Here is a 19,359-nt window from a genome sequence, read left to right as displayed (position 1 = left end):
GGATCAGGGCTCTGGCTGGTGATGAGGATAAGGGTGCAGGGGATGAGGGCTCTGGCTGGGGCAGAGGATTAAGGTGCAGGGGATGAGGGCTCTGGCTGGGGCAGAGGATTAGGGTGCAGGGGGATGAGGGCTCTGGCTGGGGCTGAGGATTAGGGTGCGGGGGGATGAGGGCTCTGGCTGGGGCTGAGGATTAGGGTGCGGGGGGATGAGGGCTCTGGCTGGGGCTGAGGATTAGGGTGCGGGGGGATGAGGGCTCTGGCTGGGGCAGAGGATTAGGGTGCGGGGGGATGAGGGCTCTGGCTAGGGCTGAGGATTAGGGTGCGGGGGGATGAGGGCTCTGGCTGGGATGAGGATTAGGGTGCGGGGGGATGAGGGCTCTGGCTGCGGATGAGGGTTTGGGGCATTGGAGAGGCTCAGGGTAAGGGCAGCCTGCCTTGCCATTAGTGAATGGCAGGCGCTAGGACCCTGGGGCAGCAGACAGCAGTTCTGCTGGGAGCCCTCCGGCAGCACAGAGCAGGCACGGGAGAGACGCGGCTGCTTTCTGTCAGGCAGGGACACGGCGCGGTGCGGGGGTGGCAGGTGGGGGCTGAGACCTGCTCCAGGCAGGGACGTGGTGGGGGAGGGAGGCCCACAGGGGCCGGGGCCCGATCCAGGCAGGGCTGGGGGAGAGACCCAGCTCCAAATATTGCTGGAGCAGGGCCCCCGGGCCCTGAATATTCCTGGAGCCTGGGCACCACACACAGATATAACCTGCTGCCCATGGCTGATGAACATTCCTGGCTGGAGGGACACACACTCCTGTGACTCAGAAGGAAAGGAGTTGATAGGAAAGATCACAGGACTGACCCCAAAGAAGGGTGAGCTGCAAAAGGCAGAAGCAGGCAACTCATCTGGGGGAGCTGAGAGACCACAGTGAAGATGGTGCACAGATCACTAGGTGAGAATTAGCAAATGTGGATTCTCTGATGTGAGATAAGGTGTGAACGCTGACCGAAGCTTTTCCCGCACTCAGCACATCCATAAGGTTTCTCACCCGTGTGGATTCTCCTATGTCTGCTCAGGGCAGAGCTCTGCTTAAAGCTTTTCCCGCACTCAGAGCATGTGTAGGGCTTCACTCCTGTGTGGATTCTCTTATGTATGATAAGGTTTGAACACTGACTGAAGCTTTTCCCACACTCAGAGCATCCATAAGGTTTCTCACCTGTGTGGATTCCCTGATGTCTGCTCAGGTCAGAGCTGTGATTAAAGCTTTTCCCACACTCAGAGCATGTGTAGGGCATCTCTCCTGTGTGGGTTCTACGATGTGTGATAAGGTGTGAACGCTGACTGAAGCTTTTCCCGCACTCAGAGCATCCATAAGGTTTCTCACCCGTGTGGATTCCCTGATGTCTGCTCAGGACAGAGCTGTGATTAAAGCTTTTCCCACACTCAGAGCATGTGTAGGGCATCTCTCCTGTGTGGGTTCTACGATGTGTGATAAGGTGTGAACGCTGACTGAAGCTTTTCCCGCACTCAGAGCATCCATAAGGTTTCTCACCCATGTGGATTCTCCTATGTGCGCTCAGGGCAGAGCTGTCCTTAAAGCTTTTCCCGCACTCAGAGCATGTGTAGGGCTTCTCTCCTGTGTGGATTCTCTGATGTGAGATAAGGTTTGAACGGTGACTAAAGCTTTTCCCGCACTCAGCGCATCCATAAGGTTTCTCACCCGTGTGGATTCTCCTATGTGCACTCAGGGTAGAGCTGTCCTTAAAGCTTTTCCCGCACTCAGAGCATGTGTAGGGCGTCTCTCCTGTGTGGATTCTACGATGTATGATAAGGTGTGAGCTCCAATGGAAGATTTTTCCACACTCATGGCATGTGTAGCGTCTCCCTTCCAAGTGGATTCTGTCACGGGTTATAAGGTCTGAGTGGCTACTGAAGTTTTCCTCTGGCATCTGCTGCGTCTCACAGGCTTTTGCTTTTTCTGGGAGTGCACAACTCCTGGAAACATTCCCTTTGGATCTTCCTGATAACGTTCCATGTGGTTCTACTTGCTGAGCATCTTCCTGCTGGAGTTTCTCATTCTCACTCACCATCCCATCACCTGATGGGAGACAGAGAGAATCCAAGCATAGGTCACTCCCTGTGCCAGAAAGAAAGGAAATCTCAGAGAGAGGAATAGAAAAAGGGATGAAAAAACCAAAATATATATGGGAGAGATCAAACCTCTCAGGAGCTGATTTTCCCCAAACCCTTCCCCAGAGGAGAGAGGAAGAGATCAGTTTTGGTCTGTATCTCACGAGAACACTCAGGGGAAAGCGAGACTGGGGAGGGACCTGCTGCCAGTTGTCAGTCAGGGTAGGAGGGAAACCATGAGTGACATCTGCCATAATGATTCCACATCTGCAAGGAACAATCCTGAGCTTGGAGAGCTCACAGGGTCTTTGTAGGGCATCCCAAATGTTTCCTGCATTCCTAAACAGTTGTTGAGTTGGTTTAACCAAGTCCTCACCTGTGCAGGCAGCTCTCGGGAGCACTTCTTTCTCAGAGGCCTGGAGGTCCGGGACCCACGGCTCTTCCCCTCGTTCCAGCTGCGAGATCACATCAGGTTTGGAAACTGGAAACCCTACTCCAGGCAAAGAAAAGAAGGGAGGTCAGTGGAATTTGTGGGATACTCGTCACAAAGAATATTCCATGGTTGTAATCCCTGCTCATTTTTAAGCAGTAGAATACCAAGGCCAGCTTCCTTGGCTGAAAGTGGCAGAAGAGTTAGTATTATTATTATAAATCATCCTCTCTGGCAATAAATCCCTTATCAATGGCTGTGGTTGTCAAACTCTCTTTTCTTTATTGTCTTATCTTTATGGTCACCACTTTTACCTTGTTAATCAGTCTGGTTCTCTAATTGTTTCTATCTGCTGTAAAATTCATGTTGCTAGGTGTGAGTAAATTACGTAGTGGGATATAATTGGTTAGAGAATTATGTTAGGCTATGTTAGAATTGTCAAGGATCGGGGGGTAGCTGTGTCAGTCTGTATCCACAAAAACATCAAGGAGTCTGGTGGCACCTTAAAGACTAACAGATTTATTTGGGTATAAGCTTTCGTGGGTAAAACAACCTCACTTCTTCAGGTGCATGGAGCGAAAGTTACAGGTGCAGGCATTATATACTGACACATGAGGAGGAGGGAGTTACCTCACAAGTGGAGAACCAGTGTTGATAGGGCCAATTCAATCAGGGTGGATGTAGCCCACTCCCAATAATAGATGAGGAGGTGTCAATTCCAAGAGAGGTGAAGCTGCTTCTGTAATGAGCCAGCCACTCCCAGCTCTATTCAAGCCCAGGTTAATGGTGTTAAATTTGAAAATGAATTTTAGTTCTGCTGTTTCTCTTCGAAGGCTGTTTGTGAAGTTTTTTTGTTCAAGAATAGTGACTTTGAAATCTGTTATAGAATGACCAGGGAGATTGAAGTGTTCACCTACTGGCTTGTGTATGTTACCATTCCTGATGTCCAATTTGTGTCCATTTATTCTTTTACCTAGAGACTGTCCGGTTTGGCCAACGTACATGGCAGAGGGGCACTGCTGGCACATGATGGCATATATCACATTAGTAGACGTGCAGGTGAATGAGCCCTTGATGGTGTGGCTGATGTGGTTGGGTCCTCTGATGGTGTCGCTAGAGTAGATCTGGGGACAGAGTAGGCAATGAGGTTTGCTACAGAGATTGGTTCCTGGGTTGGTGTTTCTGTGGTGTGGTGTGTAGTTGCTGGTGAGTATTTGCTTCAGGTTCGGGGGTTGTCTGCAAGCGAGGACCTGGCCTGCCTCCCAAGCTCTGTGAGAGTGAGGGATCATTTTCCAGGATAGCTTGTAGATCGTTGATAATGCACTGGAGAGGGGCTGTCTGTGATGGCCAGTGGTGTTGTATTAGGTGGAGCCTTTGTGGGAGGTGGGATTTACCTGAATAGGCCTAAGGAGACAATCCCAGATCAGATATTTCGCACCCTCAATTTGAGAGACTAATGAGGAACCACAAGCGGGTGGAATACGCCACAGGATTCTGAAAGAAGGAAGTCTGGGGCGGGCTCTAGCAATTAGTTTGCTATGAAGTATCTCAGCAGTTGGATGCATTCATATATTAGAATGATTAATAAATCAGTGATGTAAATCATGAGTATTGAGGCTTGATGCTTAATTATGGACTTCCCAAAGGCCAGGTATGGTTTGGGGCAGCTATTGACATTATTGTAATCAGAGCAAAGGAGCAGATGTGGTATATCGCCATCCTATTACCATAAGGAAGCGGAGAAAATACGTCTCCTAGTGACCAGTTTTTCATTTTGTCAGGTCCCTGGGACAGTGTAAACTGAAGCAGGGCCTCCCGTCTGATGGGCTCCCTTGCGCCTCGATCCATATGGTGTCCATAGCTTGTAAGTCCGCACAGTGCAAGCCCCTCTTTACTATACTTCTCTGACTGTAATCGTTACGTGTATTGAGCCTTGCCTATGATTTCAACTATAAATCAAGTGTCTGTGTGTTTCACCCAATTTCATCTCCTCCAGTAACGGTGAGTAGCCATGTACAAGGGTGAGCTGCACCCCAACACGTCATCTTATCGGTGTAAACACTGTCCAGGCTACACCACCAGCCTGTGGCATCATCAACAAAGTGCCCATGTGTGCCTGGGAAGGGGCCCTGCTCTGGGCGGGAGGATGCAGCAAGGACTCAGGGTCGGTGGCCGGGGTCGCTGAGATGGGGAGGTTATACGGGGAGGGGGCTAATGAGTGAGAGTCCTGCAGGATTAAACCCTGATTTCTCTTGCTTAACAGAAGTCACTGGCTGATGGGGTGGGCTCTCTGTGCTAACAGCTATTAGCAGGTCTTTCTTCTCCCAGCCAGCCAGGTAATTGGCATCAACACAAACACTAGCTTTTAACTTCTTAGCTGCTATGGATTTTAGGGCTGGACTTTGTCTTACAGAGATACCACACAAATCCAAAGGGGCTGAGCGTGAGAGCTGGCTTGCTCTGCCCTGCATCCTTAAGAGTTCAGCCATAAAACTGTTCTGCTCTGAAACACCAGTAACCCAATCTGTCCTCAGCCCCTGAAGCACAGACTGCTCACTTACAGATTCAGCATGGAGACATTTCTGTTCCAACACCTTTGTCTTCCCAACACGCTGGCCACACACAGCCACCTGGTTATACGGCTGCTTAACTTTCTTAACAGCTCCTACTCCATCTGAGACCTTTTCAAAGCTGCCCACACTGGATCTCTCAAAAGGAAAGTCAGTGGATCCATTCACAACAGAAAATTTCTGGCTGTTAGGAACTGAAACTTTCTTGATTAAATCACTTTCACACCCTTCAGTTGCAGTAAACTGCTTGCACAGGCTACCATGAGGATTTCTTTCCCTCTGAGCTTTTCTAAGCAGCAATTCACCCCTCTCAGAAATTCTGCTCTCACCCTCTTCACCTAGGGCTTGCTCTAAAGGAACACTTCCCTGAGCAACCACAGACTCTTGCTGGGTCTCACTTACATCCAGAATCACCTCTGGCCCATCAGGCAGATCTCTACACAATCCCCTGTCAGGCAAACTTATAGACTTCCTAGGTAACAGGTTAGAAGCACTCTCCTTTCCCTGGCCTGGAACAAGTTCAGGAATCTTTTCCTTCTTGCTACAAGTTGTCAAACTGTCAGTAGGTAACAATTAAATCACCTTCATGCTCTCCTTGTGCCTGGCTGGGGTATCACCCTGATCAGACAGCGTTGCTACACCCTTTTCCAACCACACATTAGCAACTGGCAAACTACAAGCACCAGAATCGTCTGGTCTCTGGGATTTTGCTATGGCACTAACTGGATGCAACCTAGTCACAGAGCCATTCCCCCCAGCAGACACAAACTTAGAACCATTCCCTTCCTGGGCCTTAGCTGTATTTACAACCAACTCCGAGACAACTGAATTACCCTCAACCATCACAGGCTGAAAGGCACCTTCTGTCTGCTCCACAGACACAGAAAAGCCGGAGACACATTGTCCTTCCCCAGACACACAGCTTGGGATCTCATTTCCCTTGTCCCAGCACACAGGGCTGTTGACAGACAACTGCTTGGAGACTGGGGTAGATTCCTCCATAGGCAAGTCAATACCCCTGACCGACACAGGCACATTTCCTTCACTGTCACATTTCTCCACACAGGACACAGGTAAGGGACAGGGACACTCCTCTTCCACTATCCCTCCCTTCCCAAACTGCTGTCTAGACACAGCCATCAGCTCACAAGGCTGCCTAGGCTCCTCCAAACTTTCCCTACCAGGCACATGGCCACTCCCAATGGATAAGCTGCTGCTTTTTTCACTACACTGAGCTACTTCCAGCAAATCACAGTTACCCATTTCAGGTTCACTTCTACAATCTGCACTAGCCACCAATCCATCACCTATCACAAATTTACCCTCTCCTTCCTCAGTTAGGGCTTTAACCTGACCATCTACTTTAATTTGCTGTTGAGAAACATTTTCCTCACCAATGAGATCCTTCTGCTCTTGATCTAACTCCAGATTCACTTCTGAGACATCAGACAGACATTCAGAAACTTCATTCCCAGACACACCGCTTATTTGCACAGACAAACAGCTATTTCCCACCAGGTTAGAATCCCCCTCTCCATAGCCATAGCAAAACGGGTTAAACACAGAGAACTGCCCAGAGTAATACCACATATCAACACAGTTATAAACTGGATTTTCCAGAGGATACAGTCTCTGCCGTTCTTCCACTGCTTTTTTGACTTGGAGCTGAAGTCTGGCAGTTTCTTGTTGCATCTTGTGAGTCTCCTGTTGCATCTGTCGAGTTTTCTCCTCAGCAGCCAGCAGCTCCAGACGCCCCTTACGAGCTTTTTCTTCTCTCTCAGCAGCCTCTTTTTCTCTCTCAGCAGCCTCCTTCTCCAGCTGGGCCAAGGCTTGCATCTCTTCCATTCGAATTTCTGCCAGTTTTTGCTCATATTCAAACCACAGGCTGTCTCTCAAGGCTTGCCGTTTCCTTGCTTTTCCTGATGCTTTCTGTCTCATGGTCACTGATCTTTAACCAACCAAACTCTCAATCCCAAAGTTAAAATTTGGATAGCGTGGGGTTCTGACCCAAAGCTTAATTGACCTGGTTCTGTGGATCCTGCCGACTACGCCACTGTGACGGAGCGATTCTGGCGGGACCCAACTGAGAGTGCCAATTCAGGACCAATTGCTCAAACAGGGCAGTCACAGCCCTAGGCTGGGGTTTTTCCACCTCTAAGGCAAACCAAACCAGCCAGACAAAGAGGACTTTGGTCTCACCCCACTGGCTAACCACAAGTCACACAAGCAATTTCCTTAGACACTCCAGTCTCCCAGTATCACCACCAGTCCCACTCGTCCTGGGGATGTATGGTTATGAAAACCAACACCCCAATAAAAGAAAAAGGTTCTCTCGATCCCAAAGGACCAAGCCCCAGACCCAGGTCAATATACACATCAGATCTTACCCACAAATCACGCTGTTGCCAATCCTTTAGAATCTAAAATCTAAAGGTTTATTTACAAAGGGAAAAAGGTAGAGATGAGAGCTAGAATTGGTTAAATGGAATCAATTACATAGAGTAATGGCAATGTTCTTAGTTCAGGCTTGCAGCAGTGCTGGAGTAAACTGCAGGTTTAAGTCTCTGGAATACATCCCCCACTGGGATGGGTCATTCAGTCCCTTGTGTAAAGCTTCAGTTTGTAGCAAAGTCCCTCCAGAGGTCAGAAGCAGGATTGAAGACAAGATGGAGATGATGCATCAGCCTTATATAGACTTTTCCAGGTGTAAGAATCTCTTTGTCCACACTGTGGAAAATTACAGCCAAAATGGAGTCTGCAGTCACATGGACAAGTCTCTGCATACTTTGCTGAGTCACAAGGTGTGTCTGCCTTCTCTCCATGGGTCAATTGTGTAGCTGATGGTCCTTAATGGGCCATCAAGCAGGCTAGGCAGGGCTAACACCAGCTTGTCTGGGATATTTCCCAGAAGCAGAGCATAATACAAAATACAGGTAGTACAGAGCCAATACTTATAACTTCAACTACAAAATGATACACAGACACACAGACAGCATAATCATAACCAGCAACCCAGAACCTGGTCTTAGACACCTTATATGACCCCCTTCACTTAAGATTTGGTGCCACTACAGGACCTTGGTTGCAACCCATGTTCTATATGGTCCCCATTTATATCAATAACGTCACACTGATACAACGGGACTGAAATTAAACCAATTCCCGGCCAAGAAAAGGGCACAGCCCTGCATTGGCCGGGAATCGAATCCGGGTGAACTGCTTAGAAGGCAGCTATGCTCACCACTGTATCACCAATGCATCAGGTAGGAGTGTTTCTCCCAGGTGCCACTTATGCCAAAGGACCGTGTGCATTTCACAGACTGATCCGAAAAGGGGCACAACGCACGCATCTTTCAGAACACTGGTCTATTCAGGAAGCTGGAAGCAGGGACTTTCTTCCTGGCCCAGAAGATCACTGTAGGGGAAGTCAAAATGCCCATTGTGATCCTGGAAAACCCTGCCTACCCCTTAATGCCGTGGCTTATGAAGCCATACACAGGGCATCTTGACAGCAGCAAGGAGCAGTTCAACAACAGGCTGAGCGAGTGCAGCATGACTGTTGTGTGCTTTTGGCCATTTCAAGGCCCTGCTGGCGCTGCCTAGATGGAAGGCTGGACCTGGCCCATGGCAATATCCCTATGCTAACAGCCATGTGCTGTACACCCCAGAATATTTGTGAAGGGAACAGTGAGAGCTTCACTCAGGGCTGGACAGCTGAGGCTGGGCACCTGGAGGCTGAATTTGAACATCCAGAGACCAGGGCTATTAGAGGGGCGGAGTGTGGGGCCAGAAGGCTCAGGGATGGCTGGAGGCAGCAATTTGAAGCTAAAAGCCACTAATATTTGTGGCTGTGCCCAGGAGCGCAGTGCTTGGAATGCGAGGAGGGGATTGTGATTGGGGCAGACGATGCTCTATAAAGGTTTAAGAGAATTGCGTGTTTCTTTGCAAAGCTGTGTTTGCTTTCAACCCAAAACTATGATTTTATTAAAAGCAACCACCGGCAGAGAGAAAAAGAAACACCACATCAGCACTGTGGGGGTGGGGGAAGGGAGGGGCCCATGAGGAGATGGGGTCCCGGGATGGTTAAAGATTTGTGTATGTCTAGGTATCATATGCAGCTTAGACTCTGGAGTGCAGTGCAGCAGGTGCTGTACTTCAGCCGGAATAAACTACAGCGGGACGGGTGTCGAGTGCCCTGGGCACTGGGCGTTGGCAGGGCTGGACTGTGATGGGGCAGGAATGGAATGCAGCGGGTACAGACTGGATCCAGGAGGTTGATAAGCGTGTGCTGGCGGTGGCTGGGGGGTGAATGGGAAAGTTTTGCGACAGCGGCTGCAGGGGAGGGCGGTCGCGGAGCTGCTTGGTGTGCAGTGCTAGTAGCGCCTGCAGCATGCCCGCTTGGCACTCCATCAAGTTTAAAAGCCGCTCCATGGCTTCGTTCCAGCGCACCGAGTTCTCCTTTCGGTCCCTCTTCTCGCTGTCCGACCCCTCCTTCAGTTCTTGTTTTTCAGCCGCAGAGTGCGTCATGACCTCATGCAGAAAGTTCTCTTGAGTTCTTTAGGGCCGCTTGCTAATTCTGCGCAGCCGTTCAGCCAGTGATAACCCAGAGGGAGGCTGGGATCCCAAGATCATCTCCGTGCAGCCAAAATGCAGCATTTTACAGAAGCAGGATTGGTTGCAGCACACAGACCACTGATGCAGTGATTTAAAGACAGCCACTATTCACATACCCATCACTAACTGGCTAAACCCAGGCAAGCACACGTCAGCCACAAGCCCCCCAGAATGGTAACAGCGGGGGCAGGGGAAATCACTGTTCCAGGACCCTACTGTACACTGGGCATGGGGCTCTTGGGGAGAAACAGCACCCTAGGGGGGGCCTTATCATCATTCCTCTGCCCACATTTCCCGCAGGCTGTGTTCATTCTGGAAGATCTCGCTGCTGAGAGCGAGCAGGGACTCAAGGGAGGGTTTCTCCAAGACTGCAGCTTCCCCCCTGGCCGTTATGTGGGTCGCCTGTGTGCAGCAATGGTCCCCACCGCCCCTCCCGCGACAGCAGAGTAGTGCAGGAAAGTTGCCCTTAATGGGGCAAGAAACACAGCAGCTCTGCCAAAGAACCTGCGGCAGCGGATTGCCCTGTATCTCCACAAGAGTTTCATGGACATCTCTGGCGCAGATTGCCGTGAAGCGAGGGAGTCAGTCATCACCCCGTTCCGCCGCCCAGACTGGGCATATGGTGGTACGCCATGTGCAGCCCTAGAGGATGTCAGGCACAGGTAGTTTTTTGCCTCAGGGTACCCCACCTGGAGCTGATGACACGGGTGGCAAGTTTGTAAAAATTTTGGTGGTGCCCAGAACCCGCCCCCCCAAACTCTGCCCCACCTGCCTATGGCTCTGGGAGGGGGCTCGGTGGGGGAGGTCTGGGGTGCAGATCCTGGGCTGGGGTTAGGGTGCAGGAGAGGTGCAGGGTGCAGGCTTTGGGATGGAGTTTGGGTGCTGGGTGCAGGCTCTGGGCTGGGGCAGGGGGTGTGTGTGACGAAGTGGGACTGTTCGCACTGGGGGCTGGGTACAGATCCTAAGTATCTAGCAGCAAAAGGCCATGCAGCCAAATGCCTGAAGCTCTGTCTCCTGGCAACTGATGGCCGGGCCCCTCCCTGCAAAGGTGCTGGCTAAAGGTGTTGGAGACAAAGGGGTCAGGTGACCTCCTGGCCTGGGAAAGAAGCTGAGCAGAGAGGAGGGGCCGGAGGGGGTTGGGCAGACTGGAGTTGGCTGGGGCAAAGGAGGGGAGGCAGGGTGACCGAGCTCTGATCCCCGATGGGGGTATGGGGCCCCAAGATGGACCTAACAGGGGGGATCCGGTTATCTGTGCCTGCAAGACCTGTGTTGGACTGTGTTCCTGTCGTCTAAATAAACCTGCTTTACTGGCTGGGTGAGAGTCCTGGTGAATCGGCAGGGAGCCCGGGGGTGCAGGGCCTGACTCCCCTATACTCCGTGACAGTGTGCAGGAGGGGGTGAAGGGTGCAGGCTTTGGGATGGAGATTGGGGTTGGGAAGGGGTGTATGGGAAGCGGGAGCGAGTTTGGGGATAGGAGGGAGTGCAGGGTGAGGGCTGTGGGGCTGAGGATGAGGGGTACATGATGCAGGAGGGGGATCAGGGGTAGGGCAGAGGGTTGGGCTGTGGGGTGAGGGCTGGGGATGAGGGGTTCAGGCTACGGGGGGGCTCAAGGCTGGGGCTGAGGATTAGGGTGTGGGGATGAGGGCTCTGGCTGGGGATGAGGGGTTCATGATGCAGGAGGGGCTCAGGGCTAGGCAGAGGTTTGGGGTGAGGGCTGTGGGGCTGAGGATGAGGGGTTCATGATCTGGGGGCGCTCAGGGCGGGGCTGAGGATTAGGGTGTGGGGGGATGAGGACTCTGGCTGGGGCTGAGGATTAGGGTGAGAGGGGATGAGGACTCTGGCTGGGGATGAGGATTAGGGTGCAGGGGGATGAGGGCTCTGGCTGGGGATGAGGATTAGGGTGCAGGGGGATGCGGGCTCGGGCTGAGGATGAGGATTAGGGTGCGGGGGGATGAGGGCTCTGGCCGGGGCTGAGGATTAGGGTGCGGGGGGATGAGGGCTCTGGCTGGGGCTGAGGATTAGGGTGCGGGGATGAGAGCTCTGTCTGGGGATGAGGATTAGGGTGCGGGGATGAGGGCTCTGGCTGGGGCTGAGGATTAGGGTGCGGGGATGAGGGGTTCATGATGTGGGGCGCTCAGGGCTGGGGCTGAGGATTAGGTGCAGGGGATGTGGGCTCGGGTTGGGGCTGAGGATTAGGGTGCAGGGGGATGAGGGCTCTGGCTGGGGCTGAGGATTAGGGTGCGGGGATGAGGGCTCTGGCGTATGAGGATTAGGGTGCGGGGGGATGAGGGCTCTGGCTGGGTATGAGGATCAGGGTGCGGGGGACTGAGGGCTCTGGCTGGGGCTGAGGATTAGGGTGCAGGGGGATGAGGGCTCTGGCTGGGGCTGAGGATTAGGGTGCGGGGGGATGAGGGCTCTGGCTGGGGATGAGGATTAGGGTGCGGGGGGATGAGGGCTCTGGCTGGGGCTGAGGATTAGGGTGCGGGGGGATGAGGGCTCTGGCTGCGGATGAGGGTTTGGGGCATTGGAGAGGCTCAGGGTAAGGGCAGCCTGCCTTGCCATTAGTGAATGGCAGGCGCTAGGACCCTGGGAGAGCAGACAGCAGTTCTGCTGGGAGCCCTCCGGCAGCACAGAGCAGGCAGGGGAGAGACGCGGCTGGTTTCTGTCAGGCAGGGACACGGCACGGTGGGGGGGTGGCAGGCGGGGGCTGAGACCTGCTCCAGGCAGGGACGTGGCGGGGGAGGGAGGCCCGCGGAGGCCAGGGCCCAATCCAGGCAGGGTTGGGGGAGAGACCCAGCTCCAAATATTGCTGGAGCAGGGCCCCCGGCCCTGAATATTCCTGGAGCCCGGGCACCACACACAGATATAACCTGCTGCCCATGGCTGATGAACATTCCTGGCTGGAGGGACACACACTCCTACGACTCAGAAGGAAAGGAGTTGATAGGAAAGATCACAGGACTGACCCCAAAGAAGGTGAGCTGCAAAAGGCAGAAGCAGGCAACTCATCTGGTGGAGCTGAGAGACCACAGTGAAGATGGTGCACAGATCACTAGGTGAGAATTAGCAAATGTGATTCGTAAAAAAAAAAAAAAAATCTTTTCCCAACCCTAATCAAGGCATTTGTAGCAGTTCTCCAATGTGGATTTTGCGATGTCTAATCAGTTGTCAGCTCTTTTTGAAGCTTTTCCCACACTCAGAACATCCATAAGTTTTCTCACCCGTGTGGATTCTCCGATGTGTGCTCAGGGCAGAGCTGTGCTTAAAGCTTTTCCCGCACTCAGAGCACGTGTAGGGCTTCACTCCTGTGTGGATTCTCTGATGTATGATAAGGTTTGAACGCTGACTAAATCTTTTCCCGCACTCAGAGCATCCATAAGGTTTCTCACCCGTGTGGATTCTCCGATGTGCGCTCAGGTCAGAGCTCTGACTAAAGCTTTTCCTGCACTCGGAGCACGTGTAGGGCTTCTCCCCGGTATGGAGTGTCTGATGTCTGATAAGGCTTGAACGCTGACTATAGCTTTTCCCGCACTCAGCACATCCATAAGGTTTCTCACCCGTGTGGATTCTCCGATGTGCGCTCAGGGTAGAGGTGTGCTTAAAGCTTTTCCCGCACTGAGAGCACGTGTAGGGCATCTCTCCTGTGTGGATTCTACGATGTACGAGAAGGTATGAGCTCCGACTGAAGCTTTTCCCACACTCATGGCATGTGTAGCGTCTCCCTTCCAAGTGGATTCTGTCGCGGGTTATAAGGTCTGAGTGGCTACTGAAGTTTTCATCTGGCATCTGCTGAGTCTCACAGGCTTTTGCTTTTTCTGGGAGTGCACAACGCCCGGAAACATTCCCTTTGGATCTTCCTGATAACGTTCCATGTGGTTCTACTTGCTCAGCATCTTCCTGCTGGAGTTTCTCCTTCTCATTCTCACTCATCATCCCATCACCTGATGGGAGACAGAACGAATCCAGGCATAGGTCACTCCCTGTGCCGGAAAGAAAGGAAATCTCAGAGAGAGGACTGGAAAAAGGGATTAACAAACCAAAATATGTGTGGGAGAGATCAAACCTCTCAGGAGCTGATTTTCCCTAAACCCTTCCCCAGAGGAGAGAGGAAGGGATCAGTTTTGGTCCACATCTCACCAGAACACTCAGGGGAAAGCGAGACCGGGGAGGGACCTGCTGCAAGTTGTCAGTCAGAATAGGAGGGAAGCCATGAGTGACATCTGCCATAGCGATTCCACATCTGCAGGGATCAATCCTGAGCTTGGAGAGCTCACAGGGTCTTTGTAGGGCATCCCAAATGTTTCCTGCATTCCTAAACAGTTGTTGAGTTGGTTTAACCAAGTCCTCACCTGTGCAGGCAGCTCTCGGGAACACTTCTTTCTCAGAGGCCTGGAAGTCTGGGACCCACGGCTCTTCCCCTCGTTCCAGCTGCGAGATCACATCAGGTTTGGAAATTGGAAACCCTACTCCAGGCAAAGAAAAGAAGGGAGGTCAGTGGAATTTGTGGGATCCTTGTCACAAAGAATATTCCATGGTTGTAATCCCTGCTCATTTTTAAGCAGTAAAATACCAAGGCCAGCTTCCTTGGCTCAAAGTGGCAGAAGAGTTAGTATTATTATTATAAATCATCCTCTCTGGCAATAAATCCCTAATCAATGGTTGTGGTTGTGAAACCCTCCTTTCTGTATTGTTTTATCTTTATGGTCACCACTTTTACCTTGTTAATCAGTCTGGTTCTCTAATTGTTTCTATCTGCTGTAAAATTCATGTTGCTAGGTGTGAGTAAATTACGCAGTGGGACATAATTGGTTAGAGAATTATGTTAGGCTATGTTAGAATTGTCAAGGATCGGGGGGTAGCTGTGTCAGTCTGTATCCACAAAAACATCAAGGAGTCTGGTGGCACCTTAAAGACTAACAGATTTATTTGGGTATAAGCTTTCGTGGGTAAAACAACCTCACTTCTTCAGGTGCATGGAGTGAAAGTTACAGGTGCAGGCATTATATACTGACCCATGAGGAGGAGGGAGTTACCTCACAAGTGGAGAACCAGTGTCGACAGGGCCAATTCAATCAGGGTGGATGTAGCCCACTCCCAATAATAGATGAGGAGGTGTCAATTCCAAGAGAGGTGAAGCTGCTTCTGTAATGAGCCAGCCACTCCCAGCTCTATTCAAGCCCAGGTTAATGGTGTTAAATTTGAAAATGAATTTTAGTTCTGCTGTTTCTCTTCGAAGGCTGTTTCTGAAGTTTTTTTGTTCAAGAATAGTGACTTTGAAATCTGTTATAGAATGACCAGGGAGATTGAGGTGTTCACCTACTGGCTTGTGTATGTTACCATTCCTGATGTCCAATTTGTGTCCATTTATTATTTTACCTAGAGACTGTCCGGTTTGGCCAACGTACATGGCAGAGGGGCACTGCTGGCACATGATGGCATATATCACATTAGTAGACGTGCAGGTGAATGAGCCCTTGATGGTGTGGCTTATGTGGTTGGGTCCTCTGATGGTGTCGCTAGAGTAGATCTGGGGACAGAGTAGGCAATGAGGTTGGCTACAGAGATTGGTTCCTGGGTTGGTGTTTCTGTGGTGTGGTGTGTAGTTGCTGGTGAGTATTTGCTTCAGGTTCGGGAGTTGTCTGTAAGCGAGGACCTGGCCTGCCTCCCAAGCTCTGTGAGAGTGAGGGATCGTTTTCCAGGATAGCTTGTAGATCGTTGATAATGCACTGGAGAGGGGCTGTCTGTGATGGCCAGTGGTGTTGTATTAGGTGGAGCCTTTGTGGGAGGTGTGGGATTTACCTGAATAGGCCTAAGGAGACAATCCCAGGTCAGATATTTCGCACCCTCATTTTGAGAGACTAATGAGGAACCACAAGCGGGTGGAATCCGCCACAGGATTCTGAAAGAAGGAAGTCTGGGGCGGGCTCTAGCAATTAGTTTGCTATGAAGTATCTCAGCAGTTGGATGCATTCATATATTAGAATTATTAATAAATCAGTGATGCAAATCATGAGTATTGAGGCTTGATGCTTAATTATGGACTTCCCAAAGGCCAGGTATGGTTTGGGGCAGCTATTGACATTATTGTAATCAGAGCAAAGGAGCAGATGTGGTATATCGCCATCCTATTACCATAAGGAAGCGGAGAAAATACGTCTCCTAGTGACCAGTTTTTCATTTTGTCAGGTCCCCGGGACAGTGTAAACTGAAGCAGGGCCTCCCGTCTGATGGGCTCCCTTGCGCCTCGATCTTTGTTTCCAATGGTGTCCATAGCTTGTAAGTCCGCACAGTGCAAGCCCCTCTTTACTATACTTCTCTGACTGTAATCGTTACGTGTATTGATCCTTGCCTATGATTTCAACTATAAATCAAGTGTCTGTGTGTTTCACCCAATTTCATCTCCTCCAGTAACGGTGAGTAGCCATGTACCAGGGCGAGCTGCACCCCAACACGTCATCTTATCGGTGTAAACACTGTCCAGGCTACACCACCAGCCTGTGGCATCATCAACAAAGTGCCCATTTGTGCCTGGGAAGGGGCCCTGCTCTGTGAGGGAGGATGCAGCAAGGACTCAGGGTCGGTGGCCGGGGTCGCTGTGCACAGAGATGGAGAGATTATACGGGGAGGGGGGTAATGAGTGGGAGAGGGAGGTCAAGAGTTAAAATAATAATATTTGGGGGCTGGGGGAATGTATAAAGAAGTTAAACTGAACAGAAATAAAACTGGAGTGTAGGTTCTAAAGCAACAAGGCTTGGGTAGGGATTCGGGGTTAAAGGTCTGGGATCCCCCACAGCTCTAGATCCCCAAACCTCTCCTCCCTCCCACTGACCCACCCAGCCCATTTCCTGGGTGCCCTTCCCCCACACTCCCCTCCCCTTCTTCCCATTACTCTCAGCCCGCACCACCTCCCGGCACCTTGGGAGCTTCTTGTGTTCACTCCTCATCTCTCACATCCTCCTCCCTCCCTGCTGCTTCTTAGCTCTAACCCTGCACACACCCTCCCCATGTCCTGGCACCCCAGAATTATCTACTCCCCCCTTCTCCTCCCCTCCCACGGCTCTGTTCTCCCTTCACCCGTGGGGTCCTGAATGGGAACATTATTCGCTCTCTTATCAAAAGAGGAGCTCATCTGACTGTCACACAAGCCAGGCATGAGTCACACACCTATTCACTCAATTTAGAATTCTACAGGTGACGTATTTTCCTCTTAAAATGAGGAACAGGCATGAAAGCTACAGTGAATAATGTAGCCATTAATGTAGCCAATGAGGATACATTCAATGCAATTTTCAAATGACTGATGGCACCAAAAAGGCAAATGTCCAAAAATTATACTAGTGGGTGGGAGATGAGGCAAAAAAGGGGGGGACAAGGAAACTTGTCAAAACTTGGATGACGAATAAAGGTATAAAGTTATTACTGCTCAGGTTCTTCAGAGACCCCATAGCTTCTAATAACCCAGGGGACAGGACTCCTTACCCAGCGAGGTCACGTTCTTCTTCGAGTGATTGCTCCAATGCATTCCAGTTAGGTGTGCGCGCCGCGCGTGCACGGCTTCTCCGGAACTTTTTCCCCTAGCAACCCCGGCGGGCCGGCTGGGCGCCCCCTGGAGTGGCGCCGCTATGGCGCTAAATATATACCCCAGCCGGCCCGTCCGCTCCTCAGTTCCTTCTTACCGCCCGTGACGGCCGGTCGGAACTGTGGAGTGCTCTCTGCCCTCCACCACCCTAGCCTTCACTCTTCGTTTTTTGTATATATATAGTTAGTTGTATAGTTAGTGTTTCAGTTCTTATAGTTGTCTTAGTATAGTTGTTCTAGATAGTAGTTGGTTAAGGGGGGCTTCCCCCCCTTTTCCCTCCCCGGTGCGGGCTCATGCCCAGGGCACCGGGATTCAAGCCCTGCGCTGTGTGCCAAAAGCCTATGCCCGTTGGAGATCCACACGGCGCTTGCCTCCGTTGCCTCGGAGAAGGACATCGCACCCGACAAGTCGTTATCTGTTCTGCTTTTAAGCCACGGACACGCAAAGCGGGACCACAGGCTTAAGCAGATACTTATGGAAGCGTCGCTCCAACCGGCGGCACCAGCGACGCGGCACCGAGACCTCCTCGGTTCAGAGCGCACCAGCGGCACCGGGCGCCCGGTACCGAGTCCCGCAGGCCCCACCCGGCGCGAAGACCGGCACCGCTCACTCGCCGGCGAGGAAGCGTGGGCTTCGCCAAAGCCATAGCTAAGTCCCGTGCTGAGGACTCAGCTAAAGTGCTTGTGCCGCCGGCGCCCAGTGGTGACCGCGCGCAAGGCAGACACTGGGCGTTGACTCCGCCAGGTCCGTCGAGTCGGTACCGCCCGCGCTCCCGGTGCCGTCGGAGTTGAGCCAAGGCTGCGGCGGCGCGAGACGTACTCCGCGCCGCGAGCTAATTCAGCTCGTAGAGGCACGAGCCTCGGCCCCGGCACCGCCGGTGCGGGCTGTTCCGTCGGCTGGAAAACCGGCGAGATGGTCCGACCTCCGTCTGTGGGCCACGGCGCACGGTCGACACTCGGTCCCTTCGCGCTCTAGGACCGTCGCGCTCGCCGTCCAGCGGTCGAGATCTCGGCACCGCTCCCCATCGCGGTACCGCTCGCCATCGCCGCCGCCGGTCGCAGTCCCGGTACCGATCGTCATCCGGTACGGTCGCCTCCGGCACGGTCAAGGTCCCGATCACCGTCAGCGTCGACGCGGCGGAGGTCCCGTCCGGCACCGTTCCGACACGGAACTCCGCAGCCGCTCCGGCACCGCCGTCCGGCTCGGTCGAGCTCCCGGAACGGTCGAGCTCCGGCACGCGGTGGCCGTTGGTCGAGTCTCCCTCCGGTACGGACGGACGGACACGGGCCTCCAGACCATCCGGCAGTATTCCGCAAGCCTCGGCCGGGCTCCGCCCCACCCTGGCCGTCGTCCGGCGCCGGTCGCCTCTGGCGCGGATGGCACCGGCTCATTGCCGCCAACCCCACACGACCATCCGCAAGGTGCTCAGCAGTGGGGATTCTGGGTGCCCTGGGGTCATCACGAAGCGCAAGGCATTCCGCTTCCCCCACGAGACATCGACGCGGAGCGCCGGGTGCCCGAAGCGTCGATCAGTCGCCCTCCGGGGTCACCTCCCCGCGAGCCCTCGATGCCGCGGGACCACCAGGCCCCCGTCCAGCCTGACCTGGCTGAGGCGCCTCTGACGGCCCCTCCAGTGGAGGCCATCGGCCAAGCAATGTCCTCGTCATCGTCCCCGGACGAAGCGGTGGCTGGGACTTCTGCTAAAGACCCGCCCCCCATTGACCTCAAGGCCCACCAGGAACTACTCCGTCGGGTGGCGACGGCCATGGGCCTTCCGGTGGCAGAGGTCCAGGAGGATGAGGACCCCATAACTAATGTGGTCGGTTCGGACACTCCAGTGCGCGTGGCACTGCCTTTTGTGAAGACCATAAAAAAGAAAGCGGCCACGCTCTGGCAAACACCCGCGTCCATCCACCCCACGGCGCGGGGTAGAGCGGAAGTACTCAGCCCCCTACGGGCTATGAGTACTTATACTCGCCCAACCCGGACTCGCTTGCGTGCAGTCTGTGAATGGCCGTGAACGGAACGGTCAACCGGCCGCGCCCAAATCA

At 52.7% G+C, this 19,359-nt stretch overlaps 1 protein-coding gene and 1 non-coding gene across 2 annotated transcripts in view; both read right to left on the bottom strand.

Annotated features, from left to right (window-relative positions):
- LOC120381414 (zinc finger protein 850-like) overlaps positions 1–19,359 on the bottom strand; it is a 376,174-nt gene that overhangs the window by 92,593 nt on the left and 264,222 nt on the right. Inside the window, exons 12-13 of the mRNA XM_039499601.1 lie at positions 12,935–13,405; positions 1,016–1,857 (exon numbers count right to left, since the gene is read on the bottom strand). Coding sequence (XP_039355535.1) covers positions 1,016–1,857; positions 12,935–13,405 — 1,313 coding nt within the window. The remainder of the gene's footprint in view (positions 1–1,015; positions 1,858–12,934; positions 13,406–19,359) is intronic.
- TRNAR-UCU lies at positions 8,302–8,373 on the bottom strand. The gene has a single exon. It is a non-coding gene; the product is annotated as a tRNA-Arg (tRNA).

This window comes from Mauremys reevesii, linkage group 14 (genome assembly GCF_016161935.1).
Source record: "Mauremys reevesii isolate NIE-2019 linkage group 14, ASM1616193v1, whole genome shotgun sequence".
NCBI classification, from domain to species: Eukaryota; Metazoa; Chordata; order Testudines; family Geoemydidae; genus Mauremys; species Mauremys reevesii.
The sequence above is the reverse complement of the archived record's forward strand: the minus strand, read 5'-3'. Positions and strand labels throughout refer to the sequence as shown.